The sequence below is a fragment of the Oryzias latipes genome, chromosome 7 (assembly GCF_053564925.1).
Source record: "Oryzias latipes strain Hd-rR chromosome 7, Olatipes_Hd-rR_3.1".
NCBI classification, from domain to species: domain Eukaryota; kingdom Metazoa; phylum Chordata; class Actinopteri; order Beloniformes; family Adrianichthyidae; genus Oryzias; species Oryzias latipes.
Genome location: NC_136243.1, coordinates 27,389,259 through 27,406,607, shown reverse-complemented (window position 1 = coordinate 27,406,607; position 17,349 = coordinate 27,389,259). Strand labels below are relative to the sequence as shown.

The following is a 17,349-nucleotide window of genomic DNA, read 5'->3' as shown; positions in this document are numbered from 1 at the left end:
GGTTTTTAGACACCTTTTATGAAGCTTTATTTTCTTCAGTATGTAACCATGTTACATTTTGCAATTAAAATTGTCTAAAGGTTGTTGTTGTTTGGATCTTCTTAGCACATGAATGTCTTTTGTTGTCCTTTTTTCATTAAAAACTAGATTTTCTGGTTGTGCTTTTTTATGGTTTATTGTCAAACGTTAGAACAGTCACGGACAGACTGAGATGGAATCAATTGACCGTAGAAGGAGAGTGGAGTCTGAAGACTCACTGGCAGAGGAGAATCAGGGTCAGCTAACAGGGTGCACTGATGCTGAAATAAAGCAAACTCAACTGGAAAGCTTGTGCTCTGATTTTTGTCAAGCTAACACATGTCCTCTTATATCAGTAGCAAGATTTTTTTGTGAACTAGTGTTGCAGAAGAAAAAGAGGGAAACGCCAATTACGATCATACACTTCGAGCAGTTCATCATGCTGTCATTTCAACCTTCAGCGATTTTTCTGTCTCAAAGAAGATATTTTTCCTACAGCTCGTCTGCTCCCGATTTACAACAATTTGAAAAAAGAAGACTATTCTAAATTTTAAGTTTAATTTTCCTCATTTATATTCTCAATCATGAGAAAAATGCCACAAGAACATGTTAAAACAAACTTCATTCTTTATTTGTCTATTGTCTGCAACATCAGGAGTAGATGACAAACAGGAATGAGAAAATATATTCATAATTATGTGAAAATTTAAAATGTGAGTGGAGAGTAGTCTGAATTGGGTTCTGGAGCATTGCTCCACCTCATACATCGGACTCATTCGCCAGCCGCGAGTGATTCCAAGCCAGCACGCAGCACATCCACTGGGAGGCGCGTGAACCAGCACCACCTAGCTTCTCCTGCTGAAACTGCGTGCGGTGGCCCAATTTTTCTGTTCACTCGCTCACCCGAATCAGGTGATACCCTGCAAGGGTAACGATTGGCTCTTGACTCAGACCTTCCCCGAGGTGATTGGAGGAGTGACGAACACTCAGCACGTGACCTCTACAATGAGCTTCCACTCACACAGGAAGTATATGTTGAAATTCTCTGCTATATAACACCAACATTATGCAGAACTCTTAGTCATGGTTCTGGTCCAATGAAATGAAAAACATCCGTGAAAGTCTTTTGATGTCTTAGCGTCTGAAACATGCCTTTTATTTGCCTGTTATAGCTTTATTGTACTTAACACACCACAGTAAACTTATCATTTCTATGGGCGCAATGCATCAAGGGAAAATATCTATTTCATTTTACTTCATAATAAATTAAAATTCAACTATTTTTCTGCATGCATGAAATGTGCATTTTTTAATTTTTGACTAAGTTTGAATTTTTTGAAAATGAAGAAAAGAAAGGAGTTAAAAGTTAGACAATCATCACCTAAACTGAAACAACCAGTGCTACGTATATCAATATTTCCCATGATGCACCGCATCTTCAAGCGCTGTAACAAGTTTGTATTTGCTGAAAGAACCTATATATATATGTATTTTTTTTCGACGGCACATTTCAAATGTGTTAATTTTGTTATCCATTTAAACGAATGTAACAATTGCAGGAAACCATCACCGTGAACATCTTGTCAAAGCCCATAGTTAAAGATCTCGTGGATCACGTGTAACATCCGGACATTTGGAAGGTTTGCTTTCTGGGTTACAAGCGGAGAACCTTGGTTTCTCGACTATTACCCAGGGAAAAGTCCCCGGACCCGTGGCAGAAAGTGCCCTGGCGTGAAGCCAGTAACGGCTCGTGTCTCCCCGTCAGAGCCAAGAAGCTCGCTGAGAGCAGAGCTCGGGGAATACTAGTCGTCTTTGTCATGCACGAGAGAAATGCAGGCGTGCGCGCGCACTGTGTAACAGAACGGGGCTCACTCTCTGAATGCTCATTTTGTGACGAGCAGGTTAAAGTCTAGCTTTAAGCTTTTGAAGCAGGCTAGGCTCTCCATCTTGTGGCGAAAAAAGTGAAATGCAGCTTTAAGAAGGCACTCACAGGGACATGAGTCAATTATTGTGCTATCCTAGGCACTTTAAGGGAGTGGGGTCATCTATACCCCACAAGACAGTGTGCTAAACCTTTTTTCTGATTTGTGACCCTCACTGGTGTCCATAGATTACATGAAATCCTCTTCACCTTTATCCACCTTTTGTCATGGTAGGGATAACACGTCAATGTAAGGTTTGGGTCATCTGGACCCAATGGGACAGCACAAGGGTTACAACTCAAAGTAAGTTGTTCTGTAAATAGGGGACGTGCAGAGACCTTTGGAGGGGCGGGAGCTGAAATTTAAAAGGGGCACGTGAAGGACAAATTTAAAACTTTATGACAACAACGTTAAGGATGGCAGACTATATTATGTCTTCTCTTGTAGCTGCCAAAACAAAAGCTTCAACCTGTCTTGCAGTGTGTGACACATCTGTGGTTTCATTTGAATATAGATATTGTCATATTTGATGTGAAATGGCATGACTTGGGCGGAGTCAGTAGTGTGTGTTAGTCCAAGTAGGTTTGGGCGTGGCCTCTTACTGGATCCTGTCCCCATCTACTGACTAGCTGTTTTTTCTCTGTGGGCTTTAACTCCAAACACAAACACAACGATCAGCCGTGTAGCGCGCGTCTCAAATCAGTCGCCGTGTTCGGTGGGGGCAACCAGCCCAACAACTTAAAAACGAATTGTGAGATCTGCAAGTCTATGTCAATCTCCTGCCTACCTGTTTACAGTTTTGCACCGCGCTCCGACTCTGCTGCAGCGAGCAAAGGGGTGGGCGGGGCACGTGAGGAGGGGCTGCCAGGAGTGTGTCAGGGAGGGGCATGTTCATCATAATTTCTGAATTTTTATTGATTGATGGATCTATTTGTAAATTAACTTTCAAACAAGATTTGACACATGAAAATGGGACAAAAAAACCCACCTTTAATAAAAAGGGCACTTTGGGCATCTGGGCAAAAGGGGCAGGTGCTTGAGCCCCCCCTCTGCACGTGCCTGCAGTAAATTGTGGTTTATCAAGCACAAAGGGACGTTCAGGGTCAGTTTTCCACATGTTGCAAGCACCAATACACTTATTTCTGGTCAGGGCAGTGTTGAATCATGGAACATTTGCTCAAAATAATTTTGGAATGTTGACATATATTGACATATTAACATTATATTAACATCATATTAACTTATGTATTTTTTAAATCAAATAATTTAATCATTCTGAAGTCCAGGAGCTCAATCTATTTATGATATTTTTGTCAAAAGAAAATTAATCAATCAATCGTGCAGAGTTTGTGGCATTTGTTGTAAAATAAATTCTCAACAACTGTTTCTGCAGAACTTCTGCCAAATCTGATGCCAAATTAGAATAAAAAAACGCAGACACACATGCCCCCTTTTTGTTATTGTTTGTGTATTTATACTACTCATGGTTCAAATGTGAAATTATGTTATAAAGGCTGCACTCTGAACATCTCTACATTTCTCTTTTCTTCAAAAAATGATGAACATTGGTCACTCACACAACTTTGGCCCATTTTGTCTCCCACAAAAGAAAATGTCCTGGATGGACAAACTGTATAATCAGTGTAGACTAAGGGTTTGCAACACTTAAAAATCCATTCAGGTCGATTTCTTACTGACCAAAATCTGAGCTACAAAGTCTTATTTCACCCTTTTGAAAAATAAGAAACTGATTTGCATTTATATTAATTCTGACAAAGGTTCACATAAATTCCTTTCAAAATAAAAGGCACCTTGTACCATATTTAGGATCATCTCAATGCAGCAATTTATGATGTCAGCAGAGTAAAAAAAAAACAAAGAAAACACAAAGCTGTACAATTTTTCATTTGTCATTGTTGGTGCAGTTCAGCCATAAATTTGTCAAACTGATTGAAATATGTCAGAACTAAATAAATGACCATTACCTTAATTTTTGGACAGCATGGCCCTAAAACTCCTTGAATTTTTATAATTAAAGACAATTTGCCTTATAATTTGGAGGACCTTAAGTATGAATTACGGTTGTCCTTACTAACCTTAAATTGATTTTTTGTGGTTCACAAAAATCCGTTTGACTTTGGTAAACTCCAAAGTTTGATGGATTGTTGGAGCATTATGGGCATTGTAGTCAGGACCCTTGCAGCGTAATACATACTGTCCTTCAACTGTTTTTATAAGAGTTAAATAAAATTTGACTTGACTAACTGTTTTGTGTCCCTTGATGTGCCATATATTCTGAAAAATGTTTACTTTTTAAAATCAAATTCATTTTGGCATTCCTTAACCGGCTAAAAAAGAGTAGTCAAAGTCGTGGGTCTGGGGCCCCAGGTTGCAGACCTCTGCTGTAGACTCTAATTATGATTGTCATGCTCCATAAAGCAAACTATGTACAGACACACAAATGATTAATAATGTTGTTTTAGAAATTCTTGGTATACTGAATGGATGAAACCATTCTGAAAGGTCCAGCGAAGAATTTTTGTAATACATAAATACTGTAATAATGTCCATAAAATTTTATCCAGTGTGAAAAATAAAAATGTTTCAAGCGTCTCCATTTTCTGTGCTCTCACCTTTCTCACATACACCAGGTGTTGGCACCACTAGAGGGCGCACTGTCCCTGCAGCATCCATCCCAGCACTGGAGGCGCAGGCTCACACACAAGGACATAATGTACACCACAGGATTAGATGGCACACAGAAAGATTACTGCGTCACATGGTGGGCCCGCCACATGCTTCCTCCTAGTAACCTACTTTTACCTCACAGATATCCCACAATTCCCTAGTGATGGGCGTTGGTGCGTGCAGCATCACAGAGACCCAGCTCCTCCCTGTTGGATGCCGGAGGGAGGGAGCGACAGAGAGGATCAGTGTAGGATGAATTACAGCCGATGGTAGTGTGTGCAGACGAAGACAGGAGTGTGTGCACGTGTGTTGGAGACACACAGAGTCTGAGAGGGAGACTGTTGTGTTTATGAGAGAAAGGCAGAGGGTGGAATCAAGCAGAAGGGAGTGTTAGGAGAAGGAGAAGGGGAGGAAGAGGTAACACACGACAGTCCAAACTGAGAGATAAGATGGCTGAGCCGGAGCTGAAGTCACGAAGCAGTCGAGAGAGTGTTGCCAAGGCAGTGAGCCAGGAGAAGATGGGGGGTAAGTACAGTTTCTGCTCACTCTACTGTAGGTCCCACATTGTGCACCGTTTTAATATGCGCTCTCTGACGCAACATCATCTGATGCAAGAACAGATGCACCATGCTGTTTTGGGTGTGTGTGGGTAACAGGTGATGCAGATGGTAGATGCGGGCATATGTTGACTAAAAAAAATACAAACCGTTTGCACTCTCAGGCAGTTTGTGTGTAGACACGACTTTATGTTGAGAAACTGGTTTTTCAAAGTTATCTGGTGATCTGACTTCCATCTTAGGGGAGAAACAAATTGTTCTCTTGTGTGGGATCACATTTTCTTTTGCCTTCTTTCCTTGTTTTGTATTAACAAGACTGTGTGCAGATTAGCTGATCTGAGTTCTTCCAAGTTTGGACAATTTTTACTGGATAGAAAATCCCTATAATAAATGTTTATTACAAGACTGAAAAGTCTGTAACATTGTATTTCCTGTGTAATCTATTTTGAAACCAAATCGATCAGAAATCTGAATCTCTTCTGGTGTCATTTCCAGCAGCTGAAGCTGACTCCAGCCACGAGGGTCTTATCGTGGAACAAAAAGAGTCTCCTATCGCTCCTGCTCCCTCTACCCCCGTCGACAACCTTCCTGCTAAAAGTGAAAAGATCGAGCTCAAACGAAGCATCACCCTCTTCAACGGGGTGGGGATGATCATAGGGACCATCATCGGCTCTGGCATCTTCGTCACCCCCACAGGTGTGGTGAAGGAAACCGGCTCTGCCGGCCTCTCATTGGTCGTCTGGTCTGCCTGTGGTGTGGTGTCCACCATGGGTGCCCTGTGCTATGCTGAGCTGGGCACAACTATTGCCAAGTCTGGGGGAGACTACACCTACATCCTGGAGGTGTATGGGGAACTTGCAGCCTTTCTGAAGCTTTGGGTGGAGATGCTGATCATCCGTCCGTCATCGCAGTATGTGGTGTCGCTGGTGTTTGCCACCTACCTTCTGAAACCTCTGTACCCCAGCTGTCCGGTGCCGGACAGTGCTGCCAAGCTTATTGCCTGCTTGTGTCTGAGTGAGTACGACATGTGGTCAGAACCCCAGAAATGTATTTTTGTTGACGTACCAAAGTCCATTTAAACAACTTAAAATTTTAAATCTCCCTCCCCTTGACTTCAACCTGTCTATAGTGTTTTGTTGTGGTTCTCTCCACCTCTCATAGCCTCCCTGACCTTTGTCAACTGCATCAGTGTGAGGGCTGCCACCAAGGTTCAAGACTTGTTCACAGCGTCCAAACTGTTTGCTTTGTGCATCATCATCCTCTTTGGCTTCATCCAGATTTTCACAGGTAAATGCTGCCAAGTCAAGTCTGGGCTGCTGGTTGTGTTTTTATCTGTGTGTTTACAATGAAATTTTCTTTTTTCATACTATATTTCTTGTTAGTTTGACTAATGTCAAACTAACCCTAAAAGTGCATTGTTTTAAAGATTACCTCAAGGGCGAGTTAAAGAATGTTTTCTGTAACCCTTGTGCTATCCTAGTCACTTTAACATTGGGAGTTGGGTCATCTAGACCCACTAGACAGTGCTCTGAACCTTTTTTCTTTAATGATTTGTGATCTTCACTGGTGTCCATGGATTACATGAAATCTTTCCACCTTTATCCACCTTTGTCATGGTAGGGAGAACACGTCAATGTAAGGGTGGGGTCATCTAAGATAGCACAAGGGTTAAAGAAGTTTCATTCCTTCTAGTTTGGATTGTTGTTGGCTGTTATGCCAGCAACCAAAGTACACAACAAATTTAATAAACACAGAAGAATTTTGAACATTGTACGCAAATTAAATGACCACATTTAACTGTCATCCTTTATTTGTGTACAATATGGAGTGATTTTCAAAAAAGTACCTAATGATCAGCCAATTGTTGATCCACACTAACGAGCCTCACAAAGCAGGCCTCTCTCTTTTCAGTTTGTTAGCACAGTTGCCGACTCTAAGCACAAGGCTTGTCTGTCTGCAGCCGTGCGATTGCATTTGGATGTGCAGCCATGTGCATATGCATCTGATTGGCCAAACGCTGCACTACTTAACTGCCTTTATGCAGAGTTTCAGTTGCACAGTGTCTATATACAAAATAAACTGTAAAGTATTTGAAGAGGAGAAAAAGTATGGAGTACAAAAAACAGAAAGACTAAATCAGGCTGTGCCCTAAAAAAAAAAAAAAAAAAAAAAAAAGCGGGAAAACTGTGCTCCCCTCAAAGGCTCCAGGCTCCTTCTTTGCCCCTTTTTTTCCAAGCCCACTCCCACTATTGTTGTGGTGCTTAACCTCCCCCTCCCAACACACACACCCACACCATGCTGCCATGGCAACCAGATGGCGATTTTTGGCGCCAGTGGCAGAGCTTGGTCTGTGACGACAGTAGAAAGAGGACAGATCGGAGAAATGATGTGAGCCCTACAAGTCTCACTAAACGAAATCTCATTAATGTCTGAAAGCAACAGGTAGAGAGGAGCCAGGCTGTTTATACAGATGCACATAGATATTCATCAATTGCCCAGAATCTACTGATTTTTTTCCTTCTGCTTTCTAGAAATGATTCGATTCAAGTTTATAAATTCAACTGAAATTTCTTTTCATATCTAAATGTCAACTGTTTATTCCATTTCTACGCATCAAAGGATGAGCTTCACTTTCTAGTCTCTGTCTGTAAATGTCAGGCATGCCGCCGCTCAGGCAGACTGGAATTCATAAAGCTGAGATTGAGACAAAGGTTGGGTTTTCAGTGTTTTTAGTGTTTTTAAAAACAGTTGACTATTTGTCTGCAGGTGATGTTCCTTATTTGACACCAGAAAAGTCATTTGAAGGCAGCAAAATGGGGGTCGACAACATCGTCCTAGCCTTGTACAGCGGTCTTTTTGCTTTTGGCGGCTGGTGAGGCATTTTCTTGGCTGTGTTGACATTATTTAAGAACAGAAATTAGAGACAATCTTAGTTTTTCAACGTGTCTTTTTTTCTCTCTTTCCAGGAATTATCTGAACTATGTAACAGAGGAGATGGTCAATCCAGAGAGGTGACGTAAAAGTGATGAAGGTTGATTTGAGGATTGTACAGTCATCCCTGTAAATATTCAATTCAATTCAATTTTATTTGTATAGCCCAAATTCAAAACAACAGTTGTCTCGATGGGCTTAAATATTTGCTGATGATATTATCATCTCCTTCATAAATACGGATCTTTTATTTCACTAGCATGATGGCACCGTATTTAAAGTGAAATCAGCACAAACATGAATAAACAACATACATTTACATTAGATATTTTAGTTTTCTATCCATTTCTTCAGTGCTGCTTGAGATCTTTCCACCTCTATGTTAGTGAAATCTAGCACGACCGATAATAAATAATATTAAGATGCATGAACCAAACTCAAATTCAGTTCCTGTATTTGAAAGGACAGTCTGGCATTGTTTGGAAAATGAGATTTTCTCCCTCCAAAAAACCTTTGCTCTCCTTGCTTAATAGGAACCTGCCACTGGCCATCATCATATCCATGCCTATAGTCACCGTGGTGTATGTTCTGACCAACCTGGCCTACTTCACAACTATTTCTCCTGAAGTCATGGTGGAGTCGGAGGCTGTTGCTGTGGTGAGCATGACCGTTTTTTTAACCTTCATCAGGAATTTATTTGCTTTTGAAAAAAACACAAACTACTGTCATGGGTATTTTTGTTTTGCAGACTTTTGGGGAGCAGCACCTCGGCAGGATGTCATGGCTCATTCCTGTCTTTGTGGGAATGTCCTGTTTTGGAGCCGTCAATGGTTCCCTCTTCACTTCAGCACGGTGAGCAAAACAGACGTGTTGACATGTGTGGTTTGAACATTGACTGTAAATGAGAACTGGACCGAGTGACCCCTCCCCCTGTGTGTTCCAAACAGGAAGTACCCACTGGTTCACAGAAACCAAAAACCTATAGACGTAATTGCTTTTTTTTTCTTGCTATTGCTGCCATTTATTTAGTTAAGTCCTCGTGGGAGGGTTGTTTCGCTGTGGCGACCCCTGATGGGAGAAGCCGGAAGTGAAAGAAGATTCAAGTTACAAACTGTCTCATTAGATGCCTCAAAGAAAGTATACAGTCTTGAACGTTCAAAGCATTTGTTGGACAGATTCTCCCAAGTCTGCCTTTAAGGGTCTTCCAACAAGCTCACTCCTGATTGGGGAGAGTAGTTCACTAAAATTGACTTGGACCAATCACTGCTACTGATAATTTCTTGTTCCAAGATGGCGATGTCCGTACTGTGAAAAACTGGCGATTGAATTGACGTCAGACTCACTCAGTCATGTTCTCATACACAGCCAGTGGCTTAGAAGGCTTAGAACTTAGAAGGGGCAGACATCTAAGGCTGGGTAGGAGGATAGGGCTTTGATTTTGATTTGATTTTATTGATTTATTTCAAGCATTGTAGTCAAAGCAATAAAAAATTCACACATATTTATCAAACTCATTACAGCAATGATGAAATGCATAGATTAAAAAGACAGAAAACAAAACAAAAATGTCACTTAAATCATATATGCTTAATTAAATACAGTGATAATTAACTGAGGTATAAGTAGAGTTTGATTTATTGCTTGAAAAGGAGTGGGAAGAAGCAAGCTTATATAATCCCACCCCTACTGAGTTCATTCATTTGATAGTTTTACAGTGTTTTAAATCCGGTTCTGATCAGATAGATTCTCTTCAAGTAACAAAATCCAGTGCCTAGAAATGATTGATGATCTTCAGTAAACTTTCATTCATGATTTCAGTAAACAGTAACGATACCGATATGTAATAATAATTGATCATCATTAAAACACATGATAACATCAAACTAGTAATTATTGCTACACATTGCAGATCAAGTAAACAAAATCAATAGCTTATTGATTGTAATTTAAACATTTCAGTAATCATTATTGCATATTAGAATGTAAAAGTCATTAGTTTTAATTAAAGGATCTATGATTATTTCACCACAATCAAGTTCACACATGTATTTGGAATTATTCAAACACCTGTTGATCTTTAAATCCCCTTATCTTCATATCCTGAAATAAGAGTTTCTTTATACATTTTCTTGAATATTTGAATATTTGAACATTTTTTGAGCTCATTACTTAACCCGTTCCAAAGTTTAGTGCCACACACCGACACACAGAAACCTTTCTTAGTGATTCTTATCAGTTTGATCTTGAAGTTCCTACATCCCCTCAGTCTGTAGCCTCCTTCATTTTCTAAGAACTGTTTTTGGATATTGAATGGTAACGATTTCCAACTGGCTCTGTATAAAAGTTGCGCAGTGTAAAAATCCACAAGATCATACAGTTTTAAAAGTCTTGATTGATAGAATAGATTGTTTGTATGATCAAGATATCCGGCTTTACTTAACCCTTGTGCTATCCTATGACCCCAGCCTTATATTGACGTGTTCTCCCTACCATGACAAAGGTGGATAAAGGTGGAGAGGATTTCATGTAATCCATGGACACCAGTGAAGATCGCAAATCATTGAAGAAAAAAGGTTCAGCGAACTGTCTAATGGGTCTAGATGACCCAACTCCCAATGTTAAAGTGCCTAGGATAGCACAAGGGTTACAGACCAGATGTTTCATTGGAAAATAAACAACTCTTTCTATACTAGCTTGTTCTATGCGGGAGCTCGAGAAGGTCAACTCCCTGCTGCTCTGGGACTTGTTCACACAGACCTGTTCACACCAGTGCCATCTCTCATCTTTACTGTAAGAATCTTGCTCATTTACTCAGATGACTTTTATGACAGTTATTTGTGAAAACGTTGCTGATTTCATTTCACAGATCAAATAAGTTCCTTCTCCTTTATATTAGTGCTTCCTGTCCATGATGTACACCATCTCCCAGGACATCTTCTCTGTCATCAACCTCTTCAGCTTTTTCACCTGGCTGTGTGTTGGGATGGCCATTGCTGGCTTGGTATGGTTGCGTCTCACCAAGCCAGACCTCAGAAGGCCCATCAAGGTAAAGCCTAAGAGGTGACATTTGACGTGCGTTCAAGAACAAGCTGAACGCGGGTTCTTGAACGCGCATTTAGGATGGTGGTCACACTGGACAAATAGGAAGGGGATTCTTCTTCTTTTTCTACTGTTTACTAGCGCATGTCTCCCACTACATTCAGTAGAGACTTGGTACGAAATGTTAAAGCGGTGAAAGTCTTGTAGAAACTTGTGTAGCAATGCGTGAATGCACCAGTTATGAATGCAGAAGCCTAACATGCACATTTACACTTGTTTACACCGTTTCATTGGAAATGTTCGATTGAACACGTGTTGCTGAGGGTGGTGTGCACGTAGCTTAAAAGGATCATTACAGGTCAAAACGTTTAATGTACACAAACTATCTGAATGAGTCCCTTTTTAGAATGGACTGAGCCTCTTCCAGCTCCTTTGTCTACTCAGCAAACATCAACATGTTGTGGAAAGAATACCTTATTTTATGTCTTTTTCCTAATAAAAGCACTATTGTATCACTGATCTTGTTATTAGTTGGAAGTGGAACCACACTGTGTTTCCAAGGTGGGGGGTGGTGGTGTTTGAATGAAGACTCGACTCTTTGTTTCTCCATCATTGTGGGAATATTACCTGGTTGATTACAGCCTTTCATCTGGCCTTTGAGCTGGACTGTTCTCAGCCTATTTGTTGTATAACAGGGAGTAAACAGACAAAATGTCATCACGAGGAAAACATGGACAAAAAAACAGCTTTGTTAAACCTTTCAGTAAAATGCAGCTGATTATTTATTTCAGTTAATGGTTATTAAACATAAATCAAGCTCAGAATGCTTAAGAATTTCTTTAAATTGCAAAAAACTAGTGATTTAGTTCATCTTTTCTTAAATTTTTCATTATAAAATTTAACAAAAGCCCAAGCCAGAACTGTTCAACCTTTCTTTCTGTCTGTACTGTTCAGACTGAACTGTAGAATTGTTCAACTTCCGTTCTCTCTGCCCTGCTTTCTGCTGAATGGCTGACTCACATCTCTTTCTGATTGACTGAACACACCTGATCTAGGTCATCAGCAGTGAGAAGTGCAGGGAGAGCTGGGAAACAGGCAGGGTTGTAGATCCTGAGGGCCGGAGTTTGACGGGCCTGGCAAAAACTGCAGAAATTTTTACTAAACTCAGACAGGGGGCGGCAATACTGCAGCTGAAAGATACAACTTTACCTCCAAGCTCGATAAAACAACTGCAAAAAAAGACAGACAGTCTTATTAACAGAAAAGGAAAATCATGTTACCACCAGGGTCACCATTGTCCTAAAATAGAAGTAGTATTTGTCTTACAGATTTTAAATTCAGTGGGTTTTACATGCACTTTTTCGCATTTTATTTTATCATGAAACAAAGTTTTTAATCTAAAATAATCAGAAAAACCTTTTTGTCATGAACATTTTGCTGCTGTCTTGTGTCACATTATTGTCATTTTCATTTTGCGCTTTTAAAAATGGCATTTTATCCTGCATTTGTGTGTTCTTTTCTGCAGGTGTACCTCTTCATCCCTGTCACGTTTGTGTTGGGCTGCATTTTCATGATTGTTGTGTCCTTCTGGGCCGCTCCCTTCGAGTGCCTGGTAGGCACCAGCATCATTCTCACCGGCATTCCTGCATATCTGCTTGGCTACAAATGGAAGAAGCCCCACATGGTGCAAAAGATGCTCGGTGAGGGAGATGTTTACTTCCAGGGGTGTCTTTGTCTCTGCTTGGTCAGGTGACGCTGGATACGCATTCCCGACACTTTGTTCTGAAACCTGTGAGATCCTGTCGACTCCCCCAAAAGACACATATATTTGTACTTGTTTATAGATAGCCTATGTGGACAGTGTGTTGCAAAAACACCCCAAATGAAATGAAAATAAATATGTGATTGATTTAGAAGCTAATATAATGGGTTGTTTGTCCACAGAAATCTTCACAATGTTCTGTCAGAAGATCCTGATGTCTGTTCCTGAGGAGAGGGAGCAACATGAGGCAGCGGAGTAACGCTGGCCAAACCAGCCAGAAGAAAGTCTGTGGCCATCCATGTAGTGTTTACAGTCATGCACTTGTGATTTGACCCTTAAGTTTATTAATCTTAAACGTTATTTTACCAAGCAAATGTGGAAGACTTTCATGTTTACAAGAACTGCAACTCAAAATTGGAAAATGAGCATTCCCTGTGTAAAACGTCTCAAGGCACATTCCAAAACCTCTTAGAATATAAATATCTACAGATTGGATCTCATTTCGATTTCCTCCATTTTTAATGAAAGCAATGCTTTCCTTTTAAAAATTAGATGTGAGCACATAGGGTTTATATATCTGAAGCACACAGTCAGACCTACAGATTTAGTAAAAGTGTACTTAAGAGTAGTTTAGAGAACAGACAGCTTTGACAGTCTTTATTTTTGTTATAGTTTATTACATATCTTTAGAATATGAAAGCGACCCATGAAGAATAACTGAGGATTTAGCTGGTATAACTAACAATTAAACAGGTTTAAAATACACTGATAGCTTATAAATGTCATGTTCAGACAAAACACTCGACTTAAAAAACCCATACAAATATTGCATAGACTTTTTAAAAACATTTTATTTTTTATTTCTCTAAAAGTAAGTCTGTACTAACTCTGAAGCACAGGTAAACATTGAATAAGCGTTTCCTTAAAGACCCACTCCAATGAATATTGTTTTTTTTAGCACATACTTGTGGTATTTTCTGATGAAGGACATAACGTAAATTAGGCAAATCAAGCTCACAGCTGCATTTCTGAGAATGTCTTTATTCAAATTGTTGTGAATCAGGAGCAGTGCTGTTTGAAAAAGAGCATCTAGAAAATATGCTGGGCAGGCCAAAAGCTTCATGTTTCACTCAGTTCTGATGCATTTGATGCAAAAGAAGCATGTCTATGAACTCCAAATAAATCCATGAACGTCTTCGTTTTTCTCGTCTGAGATGGCATCTTGCTCATAACTGTATGTCTGGATGGCTCCAACATTGCTCGCCATCTTTGTTGTACCGGTCATGTTAGGCTGGAGGTGTGAGGGGCTGTAAGCTAGTGGGAGAGCATATAAACAGAGAGCTCTCAGCAGGAGGCAGGCCCTGCCCACAATTCAGTGGTTAATTTCGAATTAACTACTGCCACTGCATAATCACAATTAAAAGACCACTAGGAACGCTTTCAAAACAGCTCAAAAGATGATTGGAATGGGTCTTTAAGTCTTATTTACAGTTGTTGCTGTCAGGCGTTATTTTCATTCCACTGTAAATGGTTAGTGAGGCAAAACTGTACAGATTTGAAAGTAGTGGACTTATTAGTGTTTGTATTGAATGTATCGTCTGTGCCACCAGTGTCCGTAATGATGCTTCACGTCCTTAACGTCACTTCAAGACCAGAGTGAATGCTACAAATTTGAAGCCTTTCAATTTTTGGATTTTTGAGAGGAAAGTTGTTACTAAAGAAACCACCTGCAGGCACGTCTGCTGTGAGCCCAAAGGCCACAAATCCAGGTTTTTTTTTAGAGATCAAGGCACACGAAAAGCACACAAACATGGCCTGGATTTGAACACATCTTGGATTAATAGCAGTAAAAGAAGTGGCATAGACAGTAAAAAAACAACACAGTTATGATGATTTTTTTTTTACTATAAAAAGACCAAATAAGAACAATCGATTACAGTTAAAACTAGAATAAAGCACCTTTTGTAGTAATAAATTACTAGCAATTTAGCCCAAAGACATTCGTTTCACAGCACAGCTGATTAAGAAATGTCTTTGTGCTTTTAATTGAATGTAACAAATTTAATTATTTAAAAAAGGAAGAAAGTATTTTGTCCAAAGCGGCACTTTGATTCAGATTAAATATAAATTATTTTTGACCCCCCTCCCCCCTCCAAACTTTCTTTTCTATATTAAGTACAAAATATTTTAACTGTATGTGTATAAAATACATATATCTGTAACTGCAAATCAATGTTGCCCTAAACGGCAGGACCCTGCTAAAGTTATTTTTAATCTAAAAAGTAAAGAGTCTTTATTGTAACTGTTGTATCTCAGTGACCATGGCAGGTACATGTAACAATAAAAGTATTTTTCTTCAACGTTTGATTGTTAATGTTTTGTTAACATAAGCTGCAAAAGACGCACGTCTATAAACTCCAATATTTCTTGCATGCAATGGACAAAAAAGTATATTAGCAAAAAAAAAATAAAAGGCCATACGCTGCCTTTTTGCAGATAAGAGTTTCCAACAAAACACAACTCAAGACAGCTTTGATCCAGGCTATGATATCCCCAGCCCAATTTTCTCAAGGTGCAGCCCAGCAGTTTTATCAAGCGAGGCATCAACTGTTTGGGTAGCGACCTGTATGGACTCCTCTTTCTTCCTTGTTTGTATTGCCATGCGTATTGGACGACAATTAGTTTCCTGAAACCTGTGCTGTCAGGAGACTTCATATCTGTCCGAGGAGGAAATGAGAAGCTGTGGTGGCTGCTGGTGGATGTATGATCAGAGCTGCTGGACACAATATTATTGATGGAAGATTGGGGCAGGCGAAGGCAACTGATGTTGCATGAGTATTTTCTCTTTATGTTACCACACAACAAAGATACCACTATATGCTGTTCTGTGATTTAAAAGAAACATGAACTTTGACCATAAAATGTATTAAGCTTTAATATGTATCAGTAATTATAGCTTTAGTATATTTTTTTCTTTTCAGTACTAGATTTCACCAGCAGATGGCACCAGTGGAATATTAATAAGAGAAAGAATAAAGTGATGATTTCCAAGAGGTGATGAAAACAGCAACAGACATACTAATAGTCATAAGGATAATCAAACCATTTTACTTCTTGAGTAGATCATAATGTTCTCAATTTGTCTTTTAAAAAATATAAACAAAAACATTGTCTTTTCCTAAAAACATGTCCCTCCTTTGCTGTTACAAAAAGGCCTTTGGTAAAAGGTGTATACTTATTTAGCGCTTTTCTACCTACAAGGACAAAGTGCTTTACAGTCACAGACCCATTCACCCAGTCACACACACGAGGCGGCTCCGCTGGCAAACACAGGCGCCTGCCTATCACCAGAGGCAGGGTTCAGTGTCTTGCCCAAGGACACTTTGACTCATGGGTGTGCAAGGCGGGAATCGAACCTGCAATATTATGATCATGGGTCGACCGCCCTACCGCTGCCTGCTATTTCTGCCTTTCTGATGTTTTCATTCATCTTTCGGGTTCACGGGGCTGCTGGAGTCTATCCTGGCCACTTGCGGGCAAAGGCTGGGCACACCCTGGACAGGTCGCCAGTCTGTGCAGGACCACAATCACACACCCATGCACACTCACTTTCGCACCTAAGGACAATTTAGAGTAACCAATTAACCTATGAAGCAGGTTTTGGATGGTGGGAGGAGGCTGGAATCCCCAGAGAAAACCCACGCATGCACGGGAAGAACATTCTTGGGACTTGAACCAGGGGCCTTTTTGCTGTGAGGCAAGAGTGCTAACCACTGCCCCACCTGATGTTTTTGTTTGGTGTAAAAGTTAAAATCAAGATTTTATTTAACAGGATTGTAAATAAATGAGCTCTGCCTTTGACCAAGGATCTGAAAATGAATGTGATTTTCAGAATTTGCTCCAAAGGGGGGCAGTGTGTCTCCATCACCATCAAGGGCAAAGAGAGGGAGGTGGTGGAGGAGCATTGAGAGAAAAGGGCGAATGATCCCATTTCTATGCTACCTTTAATCCAACTGTGAAATTCATAAGTAAAAGGCTGTTCTTTTTCTTTTAGGTGTTTTACTGAAAGCTAGAGCAATGTAGCATCAAGATGGAGTTTCATCATCACGCTTTAACCAAAAACATGGCCTGCAGGCAGAAATATGTTGCTTAATATACTGTATTGATCCCAGCTGGATTTAAAAAAAAGAAGCAGGAAAAAGGTCAAAGTACATTAAAATAAACTGAAATTCTTCCGCTAATGACCCATGTGACAGCAGTTACCTTCCACTACATCAAAGATAATCCTCCTAATTAACCTCAGGAACATCGGAGTGGGAAAGACAAACGTATAGGACACTGCAGCAATCAGTCAACACTGAGAAATTAAAATTAAAAAAGGGAACTAATGAATCCACGAATAATTATGTGAAACAAGAGACGTGCACATCCA

General features: G+C 40.0%; 1 protein-coding gene across 2 annotated transcripts; it reads left to right on the top strand.

The window, feature by feature from the left end:
* Positions 1–4,738: 4,738 nt before the first annotated feature.
* LOC101158196 (large neutral amino acids transporter small subunit 1) lies at positions 4,739–15,277 on the top strand. 2 transcript variants are annotated; one of them, XM_004070649.5, is made up of 11 exons: positions 4,739–5,153; positions 5,681–6,199; positions 6,347–6,472; positions 7,952–8,057; positions 8,152–8,196; positions 8,650–8,773; positions 8,865–8,968; positions 10,810–10,906; positions 11,013–11,162; positions 12,681–12,855; positions 13,100–15,277. In XM_004070649.5, exons 1-11 carry the CDS (start codon positions 5,078–5,080, stop codon positions 13,174–13,176), a joined length of 1,599 nt encoding a protein of 532 aa, XP_004070697.1. In that variant the 5' UTR covers positions 4,739–5,077; the 3' UTR covers positions 13,177–15,277. The 2 variants fall into 2 exon arrangements, with proteins under 2 accessions (XP_004070697.1, XP_011475225.1); XM_011476923.4 differs by having other exon boundaries at positions 4,840–5,153; positions 5,684–6,199.
* Positions 15,278–17,349: the final 2,072 nt, after the last annotated feature.